We start from the raw sequence: 21,690 nt of genomic DNA, 5'->3' as shown, positions 1-21,690 counted from the left end.
TAAAGTTACATACATGCTTCAGTGCTTTGCTAGATTACAGCTTAACTGGATACAAGACACTTGACAGAGTTAGGTTGCTGGTGTGCTGGGACCACTGCCTATCGGGCTGACCAATATTGTCTCATTGTTTCTTTGTACTGCCTATGCAGTCTGTCTGTATCCATCTGTTGTCTCTTGTCTTATAGTCAAGTTTGTCTCAATGAACAGTTAGTTCACTTCAAGCTGGGGTGTGAATCTACCCCACAGTAGCCTGCTGCAGACAAGCTGCCCACTGGGACTCTGCTGACACACATTAACAGTTTGTTAATGTATTTTGATCTAGTCCAGGACTAGAACGGTTAATGTGCATCAGCAGGGTCCACATGGATGGTCAGTCTGCGGCAGGCTACTGCGGGACAGATCAAAGCCCACCTTGCAGCGAACTAAATAGTCATGTAGACAAGCCCTTAGATTGTAAGCTGTTTGGGTGCAAGCACTGTCTTTTTGTTCTGTTTGTACAGCACCTAGCATATCGGGGTCCTACACCATGACTGGGGCGCCAAGGCTCTATGATAATACAAATAATAATAAAAATATAAGCCAATTTGAGCATTCAAATGTAGGTTTTTGGATATTCAGTTAAGTAGGGTTCAGCAAAAGGTTTGCAATGCTGACCCCACCTGCAAGCAGGGTAGGTTGGCAGTTTCTTCCTGGGACACATTTGAAGATGGGGTGGCTGGGAAGGATTCATCTCCAAGAAATGTGTTCATTCAGAACTCAAAATGTTCAAGCAAATCTGCAGGAGATGGTTTGCTGCCAGCCTCTGTCAATGGAGGACACCATAGACTTCCTCTAGGTCTTTTTTAAAGGCACTCACTTTTGAAAACTAGACCTTAGGTATTGGCATATATTGCTTTATTCAGTCTACAGTTCAAATGTTTCCATTAATACTGCAGTCAAGATAAATTGTGATTACAAGTGGGGTGATTTAAAAAAGACTTTAAATAAGAGAAAAAGAAAACAGTGATAATTTAAAAACACCTTTCCCACCAGACTGACATCAGGGCTCCCATCATACACCCTTCTCAAAACATTACAAAGAGAGAAATGAGTGAAATGCACATGAGGAGAAAACAAAAGGGCCAAGACTGGATCAGAAAGACAGCCTGTACAAAGGGTTGCTGCACCACTCCAGCAGCATTCCAGAAAAAGAATTATCCCCAAAGAAAAATAAAATCTGCCCGCCAATATCTCCCAGACCAGTTCAGCTGAACTGACCAGCAAGCACAGAGGATGAAGCCAGAACTCTGCCTATTCCCACCCCCTTGTAGAAAGGAATAAGGTGATGCATCTTTCTCTGCTCACTCCTCTGCGATCAGACCCAAGGTCTGGGGGAGCCCCTATTGGAGCGTAAGGGAGATATGTATTCCCTCATGCTCCCTTACGTGGGCATGAACTCCAATTCACAATCTAGCTCAAAAGAAGGACTGTTCTTCTGAAATAGTTACCATTCAAGCCCTGCTTGCAAAGTCTATTTCCAAGGCAGAGACTGACAGCCAGCTGCAGAATAAATGGCTGGGGTTTTACTACTGCAATGGTTCCAGTGAAATGAAGAACTTCACTGAATGGAGCGGGGATATTTATCCAAGATCAGAGGAGCAAACTGGAGGTTTGCTGAATGAGGTTCCAAGAAAACATAATTTAAAATCTTGTGCTTTGCTTTGAATTAAACCCTGTGGACATTTCATCAGGTACTTGACGGATAATTGCGGGGTGAGTGGGTGGCATATTTTGTCCAGCTGTGGGCCCAAGGACAAAGGAATACTGGGCCGTTGATAACAGGAGTAAATAACATTTGTTTCTGAATTGCCTGTTGCTTGGCAACCAAAACTCCCTGTTCAGTTTTAATTGATCAATGAGCTCTCCAAATGAGGAGACATTAGTGACGCTCTCTACAAAGCCTGTTGGAAGCTTCATCTCCATAGCAACCACCAGACTGAGCTGGATAAACTGATCATCTGATTCAGTCTTCTAAAAGGTTGCCTGCTCCCTTACTTTTTATGGGCATGTGTATGCACGCTGAACGATGGCGTACATGAGGAACAGTTTACATTTAGTAAGACAATACTCAGAAGTAACAGATGACTTAGTTTTACCAGGTAATGTTAATAAAATGAAATAAAAACTCAGAATTTATATGACACAAAACCCACTGAAGTCAACAGAAAGACTGCCAACTAGATCAGGTCCGTAAAGAAAGGTTTTACCCACTGAAGCAGGTGACAAGATAGATCAATAATACGTATTTTGAGAAAATAGTTGGGAGGCGTTTTCGGATTCAGAGAAATTTTGAAACAGAGATAAAGTGTTACTATAATGAAGCAAATTCTGAAACTCTTGAGTGTTTTTGTTTGAAATTTTCTGGTGCAACTGAACATGAGGGCCAACATTTTTAAAAATAGGAGCCTAAGAAAAATATGTTCAGATTTTCAAAAGTGCTGAGTATTCACAAACCCTAATGGGAGCTGACCAGTGCTCAGTCCTTCTGAAAATCTGCCTGTACCTTTATCTTCCCCAAATACGAATTAAGGAGGTTAAATTTAGGCTCCTGCATTTTAAAATCTTTGCCTAAGCCCTACAAGGATGGCTGAGAAGAGATTTGAGAAGCTGTTCTTTTGCCTGCCTGCCAGCCAGCCTGCAGTAAGTGAACTGAACAGCTGTATGTGAAGAAGGGGAAATGGAGGTAGCGGCCAAGCAGCACTAAAAGGGAGGAGAGGTACAGAAATGCTCTGCCACACAGGGAAAGAGAATTGCCCAGAGGGCAGCAAAGACAGATCAAGCCCCAGAGGACATGCCCAGCCAAGGAACAATGAGCCTAAAGTTTGGGGTTTTTTTTAAATCATCAAACTCCAAAATATAAAAGGTCCTTGTCCTCTGCTCTGTCCTCATTGCTCTATAGTTGCTATCCTAACAGGCCAGCTGGGCAGTCCTGTAAATGAGATGGAATGAAGTCAGTGTGACTGCCACCATCTCAGATGACACACCGGCAACCAAACTGAGGACTTCCAGAGCTAAAAGCATGAGCTGTTAGAGTTTGAGCTGAAGAGACAAGGCTCTTTAGTTGGCACTGTAAGACTTATATCCTTTGGGGATTGGGCAGAGGGGACCTGTAACACACACTCCCCAGAAAGTTATACCAACATAGCTTTTCGTAGGACTCTGTACCTGGAAAGTGGAGGTCCTCTGTCTTGGGATGTTTGGGACGACACACTTCCATCAAAGGAGTTTCCCCGATGACAGCCTGAAACAGTGGCCCTGGGAGGCACAGCATCTGGCTGGGCTGTTTCACACACCACCTGAAGTCCCTTAGGATATTTTCAATATAGAGAAATAAGTTTAAAAATAGATTTGGATCTTCCACATTAGCCCTCTTACTATGTATTTATATATTAGTATTATTTATACTAAGATAGCATAGAGGGGACTCGATCAAGATTGGGGCTCCAATGTCCTAGACACTGTGCAAACACATGGTTTTCATTCCAGACAGTGTATAAGCTAAGGCCCTAATCCTATAAACTATTTCACCTGGGCAGACCCTTAAACCTACATGGAGTTCCACTGATATCAATGGAAAGTTATTTGTTGCTTTCAAGGTCAGGGCCTAATGCAAGATAAGACATCACGAGTGATGATATGTTGTTATTAATTATAACAGAGGATAACAGTAATTTGAACATGCAGTAATTTAGGCTGGATAGTGCACACCTTGATGGCTCCAAATCATCGAAAAACGTGTTTTTATTTAAATGAAAATGGAGGGCACTGGCCCTCTCTTCTTAGCTCTGCCATGTGTCTTTACAATATTGATGATGGCTTGTTTTCTCTTTTTATATAGGTTTGTAAGCTTTATATTGATCCTTTGCCCTGAGCCCCAATCTCATTCTTTGTAGGGGGTAGGCCTTGGAAATGATAAAATCAATTATAAAACACACAATTCGATAAAAGCATTAAGATGCTTCGGAGACCTGCATAGTAATTGCAACTGTCATTCCAAAATTCCCTTCAAAAGACCCCATCAATTAAAAAAAAAAAAGAAGAAGAAGATCTCCCCACAGCTCCCCACTCTTGCTTGTCTAGCCATATGCCCACCTCTGTGTGTCCAGTGTCCAGATTAGGGGATTCACAAGCCAGGCTCTGGTTGCTAGTAGGAGAACTTCTCTTGGCTGGGATAAAAATAAAAAGAGAAATTTTAAAAATGTAATGCTCATGTTGTACTAATCAAACAAATAAGCTATTAGCCATTGTAAAAAATGGCATCCCCCTGACTGTAACATTACCAGATGTTAGCTACACCTGTTGGAAATTATAGCTGGTTGGCAATTTGCTGTTGATTTTTTTTGGGGGGGGGGGGGGGGCACAAGAAGCGCAGTTACCACAAAATCAAAATTTCCTGTGGGAATTGCTGCCCCTTGCAAAATAATTTTGGTTTGCTGAGCTGAACTGAAACATTTCATTCCAAGACAGTTTGACATTAAATTGCATCGGCCTAGTGTGCCACAGTGACTCAAGTGTGCTGTAGAGTTCAGGGGCTTCATGCTCCAGTTCTCTCATGGGTCGGGCTCCTTGGCCAGACTACTACTGCTGCCAGGATGCGCTTTGGTCTCCTCTCTGATGGAGCTACATGATGCATGGGAGTTTGTGTTGTTTCCAGGGAGAGGTAGTCTGGCCAGGCAGTGTAGCCCATAGATAAGAATGGGGCCATGAAGCATCTTAACTACCACTCCCATGAGGAACCATGGCAGATGCAACTTAATGTCAGTCTGACTCAATATGAAATGTTTTGACATTTCCAAATTTGAATTTTTCTGAACTTTTGACATAGTAAAAATACTGAAATTTTTCACAATCAGAGGGGTAGCCGTGTTAGTCTGGATCTGTAAAACCAGCAAAGAGTCCTGTGGCACCTTATAGATTAACAGACATATTGGAGCATAAGCTTTCGTGGGTGAATACCCACTTCGTCGGATGCATGTAGTGGAAATTTCCAGAGGCAGGTATAAATATGCACGCAAGAATCAGGCTAGGGATAACGAGGTTAGTTCAATCAGGGAAGATGAGACCTTCTTCTAGCAGTTGAGGTGTGAACACCAAGGGAAGAGAAACTGCTTTTGTAGTTGGCGAACGAGTCACAGTCTTTGTTTAATCCTGAGCTGATGGTGTCAAATTTGCAAATGAACTGAAGCTCAGCAGTTTCTCTTTGAAGTCTGGTCCTGAAGTCTTTTTGCTGCAGGATGGCTACCTTTAAATCTGCTATTGTATGTCCAGGGAGGTTGAAGTGTTCTCCTACAGGTTTTTGTATATTGCCATTCCTAATATCTGATTTGTGTCCATTTATCCTTTTACGTAGGGACTGTCCAGTTTGGCCGATGTACAGAGCAGAGGGGCATTGCTGGCATGTGGTGGCGTATATTACATTGGTGGACGTGCAGGTGAATGAACCGGTGATGGTGTGGCTGATCTGGTTAGGTCCTGTGATAGTGTCGCTGGTGTAGGTATGTGGGCGGAGTTGGCATTGAGGTTTGTTGCATGGATTGGTTCCTGAGTCAGAGTTACTATGGTGCGGTGTGTAGTTGCTGGTGAGAATATGCTTCAGCATGGCAGGTTGTCTGTGGGTGAGGACTGGCCTGCCTCCCAAGGCCTGTGAAAGTGAGGGATCATTGTCCAGGATGGGTTGTAGATCACTGATGATGCATTGGAGAGGTTTTAGCTGAGGACTGTATGTGATGGCCAGTGGAGTTCTGTTGGTTTCTTTCTTGGGCTTGTCTTGCAGCAGGTGGCTTCTGGGTACACGTCTGGCTCTGCTGATCTGTTTTCTTATTTCCTCGTGCGGGTATCGTAATTTTGAGAATGCTTGGTGAAGATCTTGTAGGGTTTGGTCTCTGTCTGAGGGGCTGGAGCAAATGCGGTTGTACCTCAGTGCTTGGCTGTAGACAATGGATCATGTGGTGTGTTTGGGATGGAAGCTGGAGGCATGAAGGTAGGCATAGTGGTTGGTGGGTTTTCGGTGTAGGGTGTGTTAATGTGACCATCACTTATTTGCACCGTGGTGTCTAGGAAGTGGACCTCCCGTGTAGATTGGTCCAGGCTGAGGTTGATGGTGGGGTGGAAGCTGTTGAAATCATGGTGGAATTCTTCCACAGTTTCCTTCCCATGGGTCCAGATGATGAAGATGTCATCAGTGTAGCGTAGGTAGAGAAGGGACATGAGTGGATGAGAGCTGAGGAAGCATTGTTCCAGGTCAGCCATAAAAATGTTGGCATATTGTGGGGCCATGCGGGTGCCCACAGCGGTGCCACTGGTCTGGAGGTATATATTGTTGCCAAATTTGAAATAATTGTGCATGAGGATAAAGTCACAGAGCTCAGCAACCAGTTGTGCTGTGGCATCATCAGGGATACTGTTCTTGACAGCTTGTATTCCATCTGTGTGTGGGATGTTTGTGTAGAATATAGAATATCAGGGTTGGAAGGGACCTCAGGAGGTCATCTAGTCCAACCCCTGCTCAGAGCAGGACCACCAATCCCCAATTTTTGCCCCAGCTCCCTAAATGGCCCCCTCAAGGATTGAACTCACAGCCCTGGGTTTAGCAGGCCAATACTCAAACCACTGAGCTATCCCTCCCCCACAAAGTATAGAGAGCCTCTACATCCATGGTGGCTAGGATGATGTTTTCTGGAAGATCACCAATGCATTGTAGTTTTCTCAAGAAATCAGCAGTGTCACGGAGATAGCTGGGAGTGCTGGTGGCGTAGGGTCTGAGTAGAGAGTCCACATATCTGGACAGTCCTTCAGTGAGAGTGCCAGTGCCCGAGATGATGGGGCGTCCAGGATTTCCGGGTTTGTGGATCTTGGGTAGTAGATAGAATAACCCCGGTCGAGGCTCTAAGGGTATGTTGATTTGTTCCTGTGTTAGTGTAGGGAGTATCCTGAGTAGATGGTGCAGTTTCTTAGTATATTCCTCAGTGGGATCTGAGGAAAGTGGCCCGTAGAATTTGGTATTGGAGAGTTGTCTGGCAGCCTCCTTTTGGTAGTCAGACCTGTTCATGATGACAACAGCACCTCCTTTATCAGCCTCTTTGATTATAATGTCAGGGTTGTTTCTGAGACTGTGGATGGCATTGCGTTCTGCACGACTTAGGTTATGAGGCAAGCGATGTTGTTTTTCCACAATTTCTACCTGTGCACGTCGGCAGAAGCATTCTACGTATAGGTCCAGACTGTCATTTCGACCCTCAGAAAGAGTCCATATGGAGTTCTTCTTCTTGTGCTGTTGGTGGGAGGGTATCTGTGTATCAGTATGCTGTTCAGTGTTATCTTGAAAGTATTCTTTGAGTTGGAGATGGCGAAAGTAGGCTTCCCAGATCACCGCAGAACTGTATCATGTTTGGGGGGCATGGCGGGGCAGAAAGACAGTCCCCGAGATAAGACAGACTCTTCTGCCGGGCTGAGTGCACAGCTGGATAGATTGATGATATTGCTGGGTGAGTTAGGGGTACCACTGTTGTGGCTCCATGTGGCAGGCAGGATTTTAGACAGCTTACAGTACTTTTTCCTTTGTAGAGAGGTGAAGTGTGTAATGTCGATCTCCTGTCTTATTTTAGTAAAGTCCGTTTGTATGGAAGGTTGGTTATTTACTGTATTTTCACTGAGTATTTTTACTGTTCATCCTAATTCAGGATGAAAACAACTGTCAAGATGTTGTAATTTTCCATGGGACCAAAAAATAAAAATAAAAAAAATCCAATGTTTGCTCAGCTCCATGGGGAATGTTTTCAAAATGTAACATTTTATATGTCAGAATCAACCACTGAAGTCATGTTAGGGGCCTGAACCAAAGTCCACTAAAATCAGTGGAAAGAGACTCTGATTGATCTCAGTGGACTTTGGATCAGACCCTTTGAGGAAGATACTGAGCTGAGATTCTGTGTTGCACCTCCAGGATGAAAAAATACTTAACAGGGTATAAGTAAGGACAAAGGCCCAGATCTATAAGGTATTTAGGCTCTTAACTTCAATTTATTTCAATACCTGCATATACCCTAGAATCAGTTGGAGTTAGGAGCTTACGTACTTTTGAGGATCTGGACTCAAAAGACATACAAGGACTTGGGGAACCATAAGGAGCTGATTTTTATATCATTTATGCTGATGTAAATAAGGAGCAACTGCACTGAAGCATGCGAGATCAGATTAAGATTTTACATGATCATCTTGGCCAGGCCTTTTGAACCAATCCCATGTTATTATAATACTATAAAATCAGGATTTGGGTTAGGAAGAGCATCTGTATTATTGACTATCTCTTTGCTACCAATAGTATGTGGCTGCTAGCTTCTGTACCTTCCTCATCTGCGTCAAGCTGTTGCCAAACATTGTCTCTACTTCTTCTTAGAAACGTATACATGGAAACAGACATGTGAATTGTCAGGAAATGATCTTGCTTCCTTCTAAATTTATGCAAATATTGATGGCATTGAGGGGAAGAGTCTTAAAATATTGTCCAAGAGTTCAAATTATTCCTGTAATTTTAGCATATTCTACAAAGATAAAATCTACAGGAAATATTAAAGGATTTATTTTAATCTAAGGGACATTTAAAATGTATGGTTCAACTCCTCAGCTGGTGTAGCTCCACTGAAGTAAACAGAAATACAATGTTTTACATCAGTTTAGGATCTAGTATTAGACTTTTTTTCTTTTTCTCTTATATATAGGAAGCCTGTATGATTAGTCAGATTAATGTAGAGATTAAGTCAGCTGGCATTACAGTAGATATATGGCAGTACATGAGAAGTAGTATCAATACAGATTTGATACTTCTATCCTACACATTTACTTCCAAGGGCTTGTCTAAACACATACTTTGTAAAAAGGCTTGATGTTAAACCAATTTAGTTAAACAAATGCAGGTTAAATGTATATAAAACAGATTTAAACCAATGTAAGAGTGTCCACACACAAAGTTGCACTGATTTAATCAAGATGGATTAAAATTGAACCTTTAGTTAAACTGGTGCAACTTGTATGGGTAGATCAGGACTAAGAGTAGAGAGACTAAAAATTGGGTAACCATAGCAATAAATCTGATTGATTTTGATCCTGGTGTAAATGGTGCAGCTCCCATTGAAGTTAATGAGAGACTCATCTTATTATGTCAAGATGATTTTGGCCCATTAGTTTTCATGGGAATTGAACTGAGGGCGTCTCTACATTCAGCAGTTGTACCAGTTTAATGAAATAGGTTAAATTTAGTTAAAATCGACGCCATTTCTAAATGTAGACTTGGCCATGAAGAGAGGGTTTATTTTGATATGGCACAAAAACAAAACAAAAACACAGGACTGCACACAGATCTTGCATGCATGGCAAATGGGGCTCAGATAACCGTACCACAAGGAAGAGACTTTCTGATGCTTAACATCTGTGACTACACAGCAAAGTCACACACCTGTAATAATGTTCCTGATTGGCTTTACCAGAGCGGTGAAGGCAGAAACCTCAGGCTGCCTGTGCTCCCACATGGGCTGCCAAATAACAAGGCCACTGGCCAGCCGAAAAGTCAGGTCAGACTCCTAGAAAGACATAATGGGATCATCATACCATATGTGGATTAGTAAGGCTGACACAGAAGAGCATCGTTTTCTGTGTGTGCTGACTGTCCCTCCTACTGCGACACGGACCTTGAAAGCAACAACAATGATCACATGCTGTTTGTGTGCAATAAAGGTCACTATTGTAACTATTCAAAGAAAGTATAAAAATACCTACCCAATGGTCTAGTAATAAAGCAACGTGGAATTCTCAGTACAAAGCTAAGTAAAGGGCCTTTGTGCCTTTGATCAGTTATACCGATCAAAACCTGTTTTTTCCAGGATCTCTGCTACTACTGAAAAACCTACCCACCATTTCAGCAAAATCCTTTGTACACATTATTCTGCTTATTGCTTTAGATCATACAGTATGTAAATCTTTCCTTTAGGCTCCCTTTTCCTATAATGCCTGCCTGCACAAAATGAGCCAAAAATAATAATTATTATAAAAAATATTTATTTAGGAAATATGAACATTTTTACAAATTATTACAAGTGCCAACATATAATGGTCTTATTATTACTATTAATTTTTAATTTAAACACCAAAATCATTATGCTGCAAAGATTTATGCATGTGTGTAATTTTACTCATCTGAGTAGCCCTATTGATGTCAGTGGAACTATCTACTTGAGTAAAGTTACACATGCAGGTAAATCTTTGCAGGACCAGGGCCCAAGCATGCATGTACTTAAACTAAGTGGCTCCATGATCTGACTGCTGGAAATATTGTCCTTCCTCACCTTTTCCGTTCCCTACTTTTTGTTGTGACTTCTTTCGAGGCAGCTATCATGCCTTTTGTATTTGTATGAAAGCACCCAGCAACACTTTCAGGTGTTGTAGAAATAAGCATAAGCAAGACATTGTTTTCCCCTGTGCTCTGTTAAGTTTTTGGTGGTGCACTGGCCCTGCTACACTGTAGTTGTATAATTATGAACACAAGGTTAATGATGTTATTTTGGGATTAGATTTTGTTTTTGCTGCTTGCCCTGAGTCAGAGGTGAAATGGTGCTGTATCAGCACTGGAAGAGCTTTGGAAAGAACTGGGACTCAAAGATTACCAGCTAGAAGAAATTTGTGCCACCCCTTTACCAAGTACCAGTAACTTTAGACCCCAGTGCTGGCTCATTTCTGCTGACTGGTGCGTGTACGTGTCCATAAGTAGCTGACACTCCATCCACTCCCTACCTGGTTGGTAAGGGGTGGGGGAGTACCAACATCTCCACAACGCCTGAGTCAGACTGCAGAAAGGCCATGCCAGAGGGCTGGCCAAATCTTACTCCTCTGTGCAGGCACTTTAGAGTCAGGATAATTAGTTACAACATATGCTGTGAGAGTTCAGATTCACAAAGGGGACGAGAAAAGGGTGGTGAGCTTTATGTAGTAGCTATCTGGTTAAACACAGCCATTTCCCAATAACTTACTTTCTAGGAATGTCTGATTGAGAACAGCCAATTTCACTTAAGAGGCTAGCCTTAAAACATTAAGGCTGAAAGGTAGCCCTCTAGTGAAGCTAAGGACAAGTGGCAGGAATCAGAATGTGCAGTGAGATAAGTCCTGATTACATAGTTCTGCAAAGCTGGCTTATACATCATAAAATAAAGAGAAGGACTTCAGCTGACGAGAAGCCTGCAGCTTACTTCTGACATCAGAACAAAGAAACATTTAATTTGCACCTGCCACTAAAACTATCACAGATCCTATTAATTAATTAGTATCAATGCTATTAGTAATAACAAGAACAAATCAGTGACAACCCCGTTTCTGGAATTACTGAGCAGACAGAAAGGCATTTCTTAACCATGAATGAGAGTCAACCAGACTGAGCTAAATTCCACAATCCTTGCTCCAGCTCTGAAACAGTGAGGAACTCATGCCCTCAGCACTCACTGATTACAATGAGAGCTGCAGGTACTCAACACCTCTGATAATCAGGCCACTTATGTAGGTGCTAAATATAGATGCAGGTGCTTCACTTTGGATATTCTTGCTTTAGTGTCTTCCCAGTGCTACAACCTGTATTCATATCACTGGAATTACTTTTGATACTTTTACTCTAAGGTACTATAGTTTTAGTAAAAGATGGGTGCACAACTGGTTGAAACACTGCACTCACAAAGAGTAGTAATCAATGGTTCACTGTTAATCTGGGGGAATGTTTCTAGTGGAATCCTGCAAAGGTCTGTCCTGGGTCAAGTACTATTCAAAATTTCCAATAATCATAGAATCATAGAATATCAGGGTTGGAAAGGACCTCAGGAGGTCATCTAGTCCAACCCCCTGCTCAAAGCAGGACCAATCCCCAACTAAATCATCCCAGCCAGGGCTTTGTCAAGCCTGACCTTAAAAACCTCAAAGGAAGGAGATTCCACCACCTCCCTAGGTAACGCATTCCAGGGCTTCACCACCCTCCTAGTGAAAAAGTTTTTCCTAATTTCCAACCTAAACCTCCCCCACTGCAGCTTGAGACCATTACTCCTTGTTCTGTCTTAGTTAATGGACTGGAGAGTATGCTTATAAAATGTGTAGATGACACCAATTTGCAAGGGGTTGTAAACCCTTTGGAGGGCAGGATTAGAATACAAAATGACTTTGACAAATTGGAGAATTTGAAATCAACAAGATGCAATTCAATAAAGACAAATGCAAAGTACTACATACAGAAAGGAAAAAATCAAATACACAAATGCAAAATGGGGAATAACTAGCGAGGCAGTACTATTGCTGAAAAGGATCTGGGGGTTAGAGAGGATCATAAATTCATAATCAACAATGTGATGCAATTGTGAAAAAGACTAATATTCTGGGTTGTATTAACAGGAGTGTTCTCTGCAAGAACTGGGAGGTACCTGTAACTCTCTGCGTGGCACTAATGAGGACCCGATGGCAGTATTATGCCCAATTTGGGCACTACAATTTTGAATAGATGTGGACAAAGAAGAAACAGTCCAGCAGAGAGCAACAAAAATGATAAACAGGTTAGAAAACCTGTCCTATGAGGAAAGGTTAAAAAAAACTCGGCATGTTTAGTCTTGAGAAAAGAAGACTGAAGGAGGACCCAATAACCATCTTCAAATATGTTACCAGCTGTTACAAAGAGGGCAGTAATCAATTATTCTCCATGTCTGCTGAAGGTAGGACAAGAAGAAATCAGCTTAATCTGAAGCAAGGGAGATTCAGGTTAGATATTAAGAGAACTTTCTAACTATAAAGTACTGGAACAGGCTTCCATCGAAGGCTGTGGAATCCCCATCATTGGAGGTTTTTAAGAACAAACACAGCTTAGACGAACCCCTGTCAGGGATGGTCTAGGTTTACTTGTTCCTGTCTCAGCGAAGGGAGTTGGACTACATGACCTCTCGAGGTCCATTCCAGCCCTACAGTTCTATGATTCTATTATGTCCATGGGACTGCTCTCCTGTGTAAGGGCAACAGGGCTGGACCTTTATTCTGGACTGTATGCTAAATCCAATTAGCCACTATTATGATCATTCGCAGCCAAGGCTGAATCACAGTCTCCTCCTCACACTGGCATCACTACCTTACCACTCCTGACAGTTCTTCCACTTACTTTAATCCTGTGGACCAGAGGAGCAAACAGGAACACAAAGAGCTCCACTGTTGCCATGGAATTCTGAAAGAACTTCCTTCGGTTATTCTCTTCCTCTTCATTAGTGCTGCCACGCCGAGGGTGTCCTGGAGAGCCCTGGTTTTCAACCTGATGAATAAAGGCGCTACTGCTCCCTCCCCAGCTGGAGCCTCTCTCTCCTCCAAACCGGTCATTGCTGCATTCTTGAGGAGCCTCCAGTAGCATCCAATGGAGGGTGTGAAGAAGCTTAGTCTCTGCTACGCCAAGCTTGTCCTGATGTCCTGAATGGAAAAAATGCAGCATAGTGGGTGTCTCTGTTCACACAGGATCGGTACAGTGGAGATTTTCAAAGCTGCATAGGGAATTGCGCACACAAATTCTCTATGTAGCTTTGAAAATCTCACCCCCGCAATTAGAAGTATCGAGTTGTTCCTAGTATGTCTTGGTTAAAATCACCTGATTCAGAATGTTACATGCCCCTGCACATTCCCCTTGCCTCTTCCTTGAAGTATCACTCAGTGCTGTCTGCATATGTGAAAATACAGTACTCATAAAAGGTGCTAACTTGACAGCCCTGGATCTTGAAACACTTCTATTGATCCCCAAGCTGTAGTACCGCAAGCGTTCCTAGACTGTGCTCTGCTACCCATCCCCACCAGTATGCTTCAATTCTGGAGGAACCAGGCCAGATGAGAAAGTAGTTTGATCTTGATGAGCATAGTGCAAAGCTGACTGACATCAGTGGAAAGATTCTTATTGATGATAGTGGGCTTTGGATCAGGCCCTATGCTTATGAATTCATTGTTTTTTTTTTCCGTTAAGACTGTCAATCTGTGAACCAGTTAGTGTCAGTTCTGGGGGCAGATTTTGTAATGTGGATACTTACCCACCTGCAACTGGACCAAGGCCAACAATTACTTACATGTGAAATACAGAACTTTCAGACATAAACCAGACCACCTTAAGGACCTAGCCAAGACCAACTTGGGTGATGCCCAATCGGCAAGGAGGCCACATCTTTTTTGAGATTTGCCATGCTGATGATGACGACGACGACGACAACAACAACAAATGACAACACTTTCAGTGCCTTCAAAATCTGACTACTATGGCATATGTCTTACAGAAAATTAATAAGCTTCTTCAAGGGCTATTTCAGTTAGGTGGCAAGACTACTGCTAAAATCCATCCCAGTTCCTCTTGGATATGGTGACCAGATAGCAAATGTGAAAAATCGGGATGGGGGTGGGGGGTAATAGGTGCCTATATAAGAAAAAACTCCAAATATCGGGACTGTCCCTATAAAATCGGGACATCTGGTCACCCTATTCTTGGAAAACAGTACTGAACTAATTTGACTCTCAAGATTGTGACTCCCTGTTGACAACAATTTCCAAGACGTCACTCATTCATTTAGATGGCACCCTGCAATGCTGAGACGGATTTGATCCTTTCATGCTTAGAGAAGGATTTCATCATTCAGGACCTTTCTTCTCACTTTTCATTATCCAGCAGTGAAGTCAAAATGATGTATCTTACATCACCGTTCCCAAACTGTGGGACCAAGATTTAACTGTAGCATTAAACAGAAAGGGACTCATGGAGCTTTGTTTGGGTAAGTGTTTATATAAAATACAAATCTCTTCAGTGACAAAGAAAATGTAGAAAAATATGAGCTAATATTTTATGAGGCATATATTTTTGTAGCGCTAGTCTTCTGTTTGGGTTCCCCACCCCCAGTTTTGATCTAGTGTTAAAATTTCCTTTAAAAACAGAGAAAGGTTTGGTGTAATATCAAGTTTTACAAAAAGAAAAGGAGTACTTGTGGCACCTTAGAGACTAACCAATTTATTTGAGCATAAGCTTTCGTAAGCTACAGCTCACTTCACTGGATGCATACTGTGGAAACTGCAGAAGACATTATATACACAGAGACCATGAAACAATACCTCCTCCCACCCCACTCTCCTGCTGGTAATAGCTTATCTAAAGTGATCACTCTCCTTACAATGTGTATGATAATCAAGTTGGGCCATTTCCAGCACAAATCCAGGTTTTCTCACCCTCCGCCCCCCCCACACAAACTCACTCTCCTGCTGGTAATAGCCCATCCAAAGTGACCACTCTCTTTACAATAAGAAAAGGAGTACTTGTGGCACCTTAGAGACTAACCAATTTATTTGAGCATGAGCTCATGTCATCAAAGTTAAATTGGTTAATGCTCAAATAAATTGGTTAGTCTCTAAGGTGCCACAAGTACTCCTTTTCTTTTTGCGAATACAGACTAACACGGCTGTTACTCTGAAACCTCTCTTTACAATGTGTATGATAATCAAGGTGGGCCATTTCCAGCACAAATCCAGGTTTTCTTATCCCCCCCTTTCCAAAAACCACACACACAAACTCACTCTCCTGCTGGTAACAGCCCATCCAAAGCGACCACTGTCCCCACAATGTGCACGATAATCAAGGTGGGCCATTTCCAGCACAAATCCAGGTCTTGTCACCCCCCTCCCCCCAACACACACACAAACTCACTCTCCTGCTGGTAACAGCTCATCCAAACTGACCACTCTCCTTACAATGTGTATGATAATCAAGGTGGGCCATTTCCAGCATAAATCCAAGTTTAACCAGAACGTCTGGGGGGGGGTGGGAGGTAGGAAAAAACAAGGGGAAATAGGCTACCTTGCATAATGACTTAGCCACTCCAAGTCTCTATTTAAGCCTAAATTAATAGTATCCAATTTGCAAATGAATTCCAATTCAGCAGTTTCTCGCTGGAGTCTGGATTTGAAGTTTTTTTGTTGTAAGATAGCGACCTTCATGTCTGTAATTGCGTGACCAGAGAGATTGAAGTATTCTCTGATTGGTTTATGAATGTTATAATTCTTGACATCTGATTTGTGTCCATTTATTCTTTTACGTAGAGACTGTCCAGTTTGACCAATGTACATGGCAGAGGGGCACTGCTGGCACATGATGGCATATATCACATTGGTGGATGTGCAGGAGAACGAGCCTCTGATAGTGTGGCTGATGTTATTAGGCCCTGTGATGGTGTCCCCTGAATAGATATGTGGGCACAGTTGGCAACGGGCTCTGTTGCAAGGATAGGTTCCTGGGTTAGTGGTTCTGTTGTGTGGTATGTGGTTATTTTGGAAATATTCCTCAAATAAATTGGTTGGTCTCTAAGGTGCCAAAAGTACTCCTTTTCTTTTTGCGAATACAGACTAACATGGCTGTTACTCTGAAACCTATCAAGTTTTTAAGGCACAATTCCAAATTGGAGAAAATATTTATTTTAATGTCTTTTTGCATTTACCTCAATAAAAACTAATATCCAGTTCTACAAGGTTGGGTATTTTTTTTTTTTTACAAGAGGTTGATAATTATTTGTATTATTTTAGCTGAGCTGAATTTTACATATAGTGTAGTCTGATTACTACATCTGCCTGCAAAGTAACCAAGCGTAAGATTACACAAACCCTTACATGCAGGAACAATGCTATTATAATTAATGTAACTAATCACATAAGTGAATTCTATCCACAAGAATAAAGCCATCAAGGACTGGGTTCCCATCATATTTTCGAGGTTGAAATACAATAAACAGGAGGAATAAGAGAACCTATCTTGCTAGATTTACTTATGTGAATAATCCTTACTAACACTAGTTGGGCCACAGACCTAAATGGAAATTATTTGCTTGAGTAAGGACTGCTGTGTGAACATGGATTTGCAGGATTGGGTCGTATAGCTTGGAGAAAATGGGTATGTCTACACTAAAATATAACACCCACGGTTGGCCCGCGTCAGCTGACTGAGGCTCACAGGGCTTGGGCTGCAAGGCTACAAAATTGCAATGTAGATGTTTGGGCTCAGGCTGGAGCCTGGGCTCTGGGAGAGTATGGTCTATGGTATATTGAGCACAACTTCGTGATATTTTAATGGAAGGTTAGGTAATAGTAAAAAGCAAACTAACGCAAGTACCAACCTAGCTTGTTTCGGTTAGAAAGCAAAGTCGCTGTGCAATGAAGTACATGTGGTAGGGCAGCTTGAACCAGTTCCCAACGAGAAATGCTCTGGATGGCTTCAGAGAGGGCTGGAGAAAGACCATGCAGCTTGTTCTCTACTAAAACTCGTTCGAAAGACTAAGCAAAAAAAAGGAGAAAAAATATTATCCTAGCACATGCTTTGCAAGACAATGTATTCTCTTCTAAAGCTCTAGCTGTCACATACTATTTTCCACAAAATATACCTTACAGTTCCTTTCAGTAAAATTATTCCTTAAAATATTTTCTTAAAAGAGAAAGGCCACAGCCAAAGCTCACTAGATGGATGGTTAATCAGGAGACAGCAGCTAGAAGAATTCAGAAGCAGCATGGTTCATTTAATATACTTTCCTTAGTCAAAAGAATTAAAGAAATGAGTATCAAATTCCATACAAACATAAGTACTCTGGGTCAAACCTGGCATACAGTTACGCTGGTGTAAATCTGGAGTAATTCTGCTAAAGTCAGTGAAGCTGCTCCAGATTTACACCAGCGTGACTGAAAGCAGGATTTGACACTCTCTTTGAAGGTTTTATGAAGCATGAAGAGCAGCCCATTAAAAGTACATAGGACTTAAGAAATATTTTCACACCCTGTCACAAAAGTTAATCAGCGTGTAAAATCCTATATCAGGACATTATATAGATTATATAGATTTGGGGGCCAGCGCATCTGTTTTATAGAGGGGGGAAAAAATCCTTACAGAAGCTTATTATTAGACAGCCAAGCTATTTCTACAGTCCATTCTTTCGAATATGGCCAAAAGACCTCCTTATATGGTCACTGAAGCAATTATGTTCCTCTGAAGTTACTGTAGTCAAGGACTGTATTAGTGATATCACATGCCCTTGCCACAAACCAATGTAGCCTTCTGGCAATCTACTCATTCACAAATTGTTTCGCCAATTTTACTATGCTCATGGAGATAAGTAAGTGTATGTACATGACCTAAAGGATGCTTCAAATGCCATCACACCAGATTCATAAAATTCATTCCTCAACAAGAGGCACAAAAATCCTTGGTAAAAGAGCTGCATTTACCAGGAAGAAGCTTAATCACAAAGGAGTAAAGCAAAAGAAACTTGACTTTCAATCTGGCCATCAAAACGCAACCACCATTCAAAGTGTGCAGTACCTACCAGTCAAACAGGCTGTTTAATATTCCTTTACATACACCAAGGGCAGGAAAGTAGTCTTTGCATATGTTTGTTCTATAAGAGAGAAACACCCTAACAGTGCTGGGTATAGACAGAGTTCAGGGCAGTGAAAATGGAACATGTGACTATTATGCAGAGTCAGCTCATGGACAGACATACTGGTGGATATGCAGGACTGAATATGACGATAATGAATCACATGCTGAAAATAATAGTCAAACTTTGGCAAGAAATTTACTGTTATGCTAGAGGGTGTTTACAGCTGCCAGCAAGCATATCTGATCTACACGCAGTCAAAAATCTCACTGACACTGATGGATTTCTAGCTGCCCCTCGTTCTGGCTCAACTGAGAAGCAATTAAGCTCCTTTATGGTGTAAGATGTCTGAAACCACCATCCAAAGCACTGGCCATCCAAAGCACTGGCCACATGGAAGGCCAGAGCAAGAACTAACTCAGACAGAATAAAAGGGGCTTCCCTGAAAACTGATTGAAATTCAGGGGCTGGGGCAGTGGTTGAACTGCAGCTGTTTGTTTCTGCATGCCTCAAAGGGAGTAAGCAAATAGAAAGTCAGAGCGGCACTGGTAGCATGATGCTGGGAGTTAGCCAAAAGAGAAAGCATCTTTTGGGCACAGAACTGAGTAGAAGCAGGCTTGGATTCCTGAACAAGAAAATTGCTTCCTGTTATTCGTTCCTACTGTATTCAGGGAAACAGGACTTGCACCAAAGATATATCTTACTCATATAATTAATCTCGCCTTCTAATGTAAACAATCCACAAGCCCCCTGAATATTAGCTAACTGCTTGGGCCAGAAGGGGCAATAGTATGCTTTTCCATCTAGAAAAAGTGGTTGTGATGGGTTTAGTGCAGAATAGGAAGATAGGATTTTATCACCATTTGTCAAACCCCCTTCTCTGTTAACATGACTGTTCTCTCCACAGAGACTTCATTCAGGCAACAGAATGGAATAAAAATATGCCTACTTCCATATATTGGCATGCAGCTGGGAAAAGTTATTGCCTGCTCTGAACTAGTCTGAAACGATTGGGCTGGACTACTGTAGCCTAAATCTATTTATTTACTCTGGCAGCTACACATAATAGACCAGATTATGCTTCCCTCATTCAGAGTGAGTAGTAACTAACTCAGCCACTAACCCCATTCACATCAATGGGCCTATTCAAGAAATAAGGGACCACTAACTGTGAGTAAGGCCAATACAATTTGTCCCACACAGAAGTATGAAAGGGACTGCTCATACATACACCTTTCTGTATACAATCTAGAATAAACAGGGCATTTAACTACCATTATTTAACATTAAGTTTGATTTGTTAATGGATCATCCTAACAAAGGAACAAAATAATAGAGGCCCACACTCTTGCGTAAATTGCCAGACTACATTAAATTTATCAGGGAAGGGATAAAAAAAACCACAAAGCAGCTATTCTATGCTGATGGGGGGGGGGCAAGATGTGGGGTCATTCTGTTGCTCTGCATAATGTACTGGCTTCTCATCCAGCACTGGATCCAATTCAAGCTTTTGTCCTCATGTTCAAGAGATCACAATGGCATAGGACCCTAAAAGCTATAGAACAGCCTCTTTAAAAAAACCCACAGCCCAGATTCTGAGCACGCAGTACAATTCAGGAGGGGGAAAGGGAGTGTGCAAAAGTGGGCTGACCACGTTGATTATTGTTGCCTCAAGTAGCACAAGATTTGGGGGCCAGCGCATCTGTTTTATAAAGGGGAAAAAGCACTTTTACGTTCCTGCAATCTTTAGGGCATCTGGGTCTTGGGAAGGCTGTCAGATTGGAGCCTCCTTCAGACTGCTCTAACCTACACCAACTGTCAGGAATAAATTGAGCTAAGAGGAACTCAACCTTTATGCCAGTGGGTTGAAGGGGGATGGCCTATGAGCCATGATGCTAGTGTAGGTTTGCAAGAGGATACCCCTGTGTATGAGGGATTCTCCAATGGCCAGTTAAGCAAACTTTAGAGCGAGTTAATGATTGTGTGGTACAACGTTTCCCATTTGTATGGGAGAACCAGGCCTTATGGTTACAGTGTCAGTCCCTGCTCTGGCTCTGGCTCACACGAACACAAGTGACAGCAACATCTGGATCCTTCCCTCCACTTCCTTAGGGCCTTGCCCTGCCTTGTTTATGCAAGCACAGCTCCCTGCAAGTTCAGCTCATGTTCTGCCCGCACACTGAATGCAAGATATGGTGCTTCGGGTCAGACTCTGCTCTCCGTTGCAGCCATGCAGGTGTGCAGTGACGCCATTTCCTTTATTCTTTCCTGAAAATAATGCAAAATCAAGATGAACAGCCCACTTTTTACCCTCCATTCACTCTCAGTTACATATGCCCTTGGCGGGGGGGTGGGGGGGGGTGGGAGAGCTGAAATGTGTAAAATAGAAGAGGGATCCCAGGGAACTATAAATGTAGCTGAAATCAAAGGGTCTAGCTATAATAGGCTAAAACAAAACAAAACCCCAGCCTATAGAGGCGTGGCTAAACTAGCAAACATAGTGGTGAGCTAATCCAGGTCTCTTCAATACAGGGAATAAATTAAAGCAATATGAGAAGATAAAGAGAACCAGGCCAACCTGAATCCACAGATTTGTGCCCTAAAAATGAACAATCAAACAGAGCCAGATTTGAAAAGAAGAAAAGGAAGGCTGAAGAGGGCTGGCAGATGCCAGTAACAGAGAGCTGCCTCTGGGGGGAAGGAAATCCAGCCACAGAATCCAGTACCATCAGCTTAAAGAACATATTAAAATTGACTCAGAAAGCTCAGAGATGTTGAACTGGACCCTCCTTATCCTGTAAGGAGTTAGTGTGTGAGTGCAATGAGATGAAAAAAATAAAATAAAGTGGAACTACTGTGGCTGGGGGAGGAAGTGTGGCAGTGGCTATTTTGGAAAGGACAAACCAAAGGGGAAGTGTGGTGGCAACAGCCATCTTGAAAGAGGCGCATCAAGCCAGGAGGAAAGACCAGAAGATCTATATGTCTAGGAAAAGAAAGAAATCCTCCACTACAAAGATCTGTCCATCCCACCTTCCCCCAAAAACAAAATCTCCCCCTCCACCAAACAAACCATGGAGGCAGTTGGACAAGAACAGGATTAGTACATGGGCTAAGACATTGTAATAAAAAATGATATTTTATCCATGTGGTTATTATGACAAAGGGATATAGTTAAATGGAAGCTGGGTTGTATAGCACTTTGGATAGTTTACTTTGTGTG

At 42.2% G+C, this 21,690-nt stretch overlaps 1 protein-coding gene across 14 annotated transcripts in view; it reads right to left on the bottom strand.

Moving 5' to 3' along the window:
- UNC80 (unc-80 subunit of NALCN channel complex) overlaps window positions 1-21,690 on the bottom strand; it is a 188,877-nt gene that overhangs the window by 154,992 nt on the left and 12,195 nt on the right. For all 14 annotated transcript variants that reach the window (XR_012154378.2, XR_012154377.2, XM_073306697.2 and 11 more), the window contains exons 3-7: window positions 17,220-17,376; window positions 13,205-13,503; window positions 9,491-9,614; window positions 4,132-4,205; window positions 3,205-3,344 (exon numbers count right to left, since the gene is read on the bottom strand). Coding sequence is in view for 12 of the 14 variants with exons in the window: in XM_073306697.2 (XP_073162798.1) it covers window positions 3,205-3,344; window positions 4,132-4,205; window positions 9,491-9,614; window positions 13,205-13,503; window positions 17,220-17,376 (794 nt within the window). In the remaining 2 variants the exon portion in view is untranslated. The remainder of the gene's footprint in view (window positions 1-3,204; window positions 3,345-4,131; window positions 4,206-9,490; window positions 9,615-13,204; window positions 13,504-17,219; window positions 17,377-21,690) is intronic.

This window comes from Lepidochelys kempii, chromosome 11 (genome assembly GCF_965140285.1).
Source record: "Lepidochelys kempii isolate rLepKem1 chromosome 11, rLepKem1.hap1, whole genome shotgun sequence".
Classification (NCBI taxonomy): domain Eukaryota; kingdom Metazoa; phylum Chordata; order Testudines; family Cheloniidae; genus Lepidochelys; species Lepidochelys kempii.
This window is presented reverse-complemented; position numbering and strand designations above follow the sequence as displayed.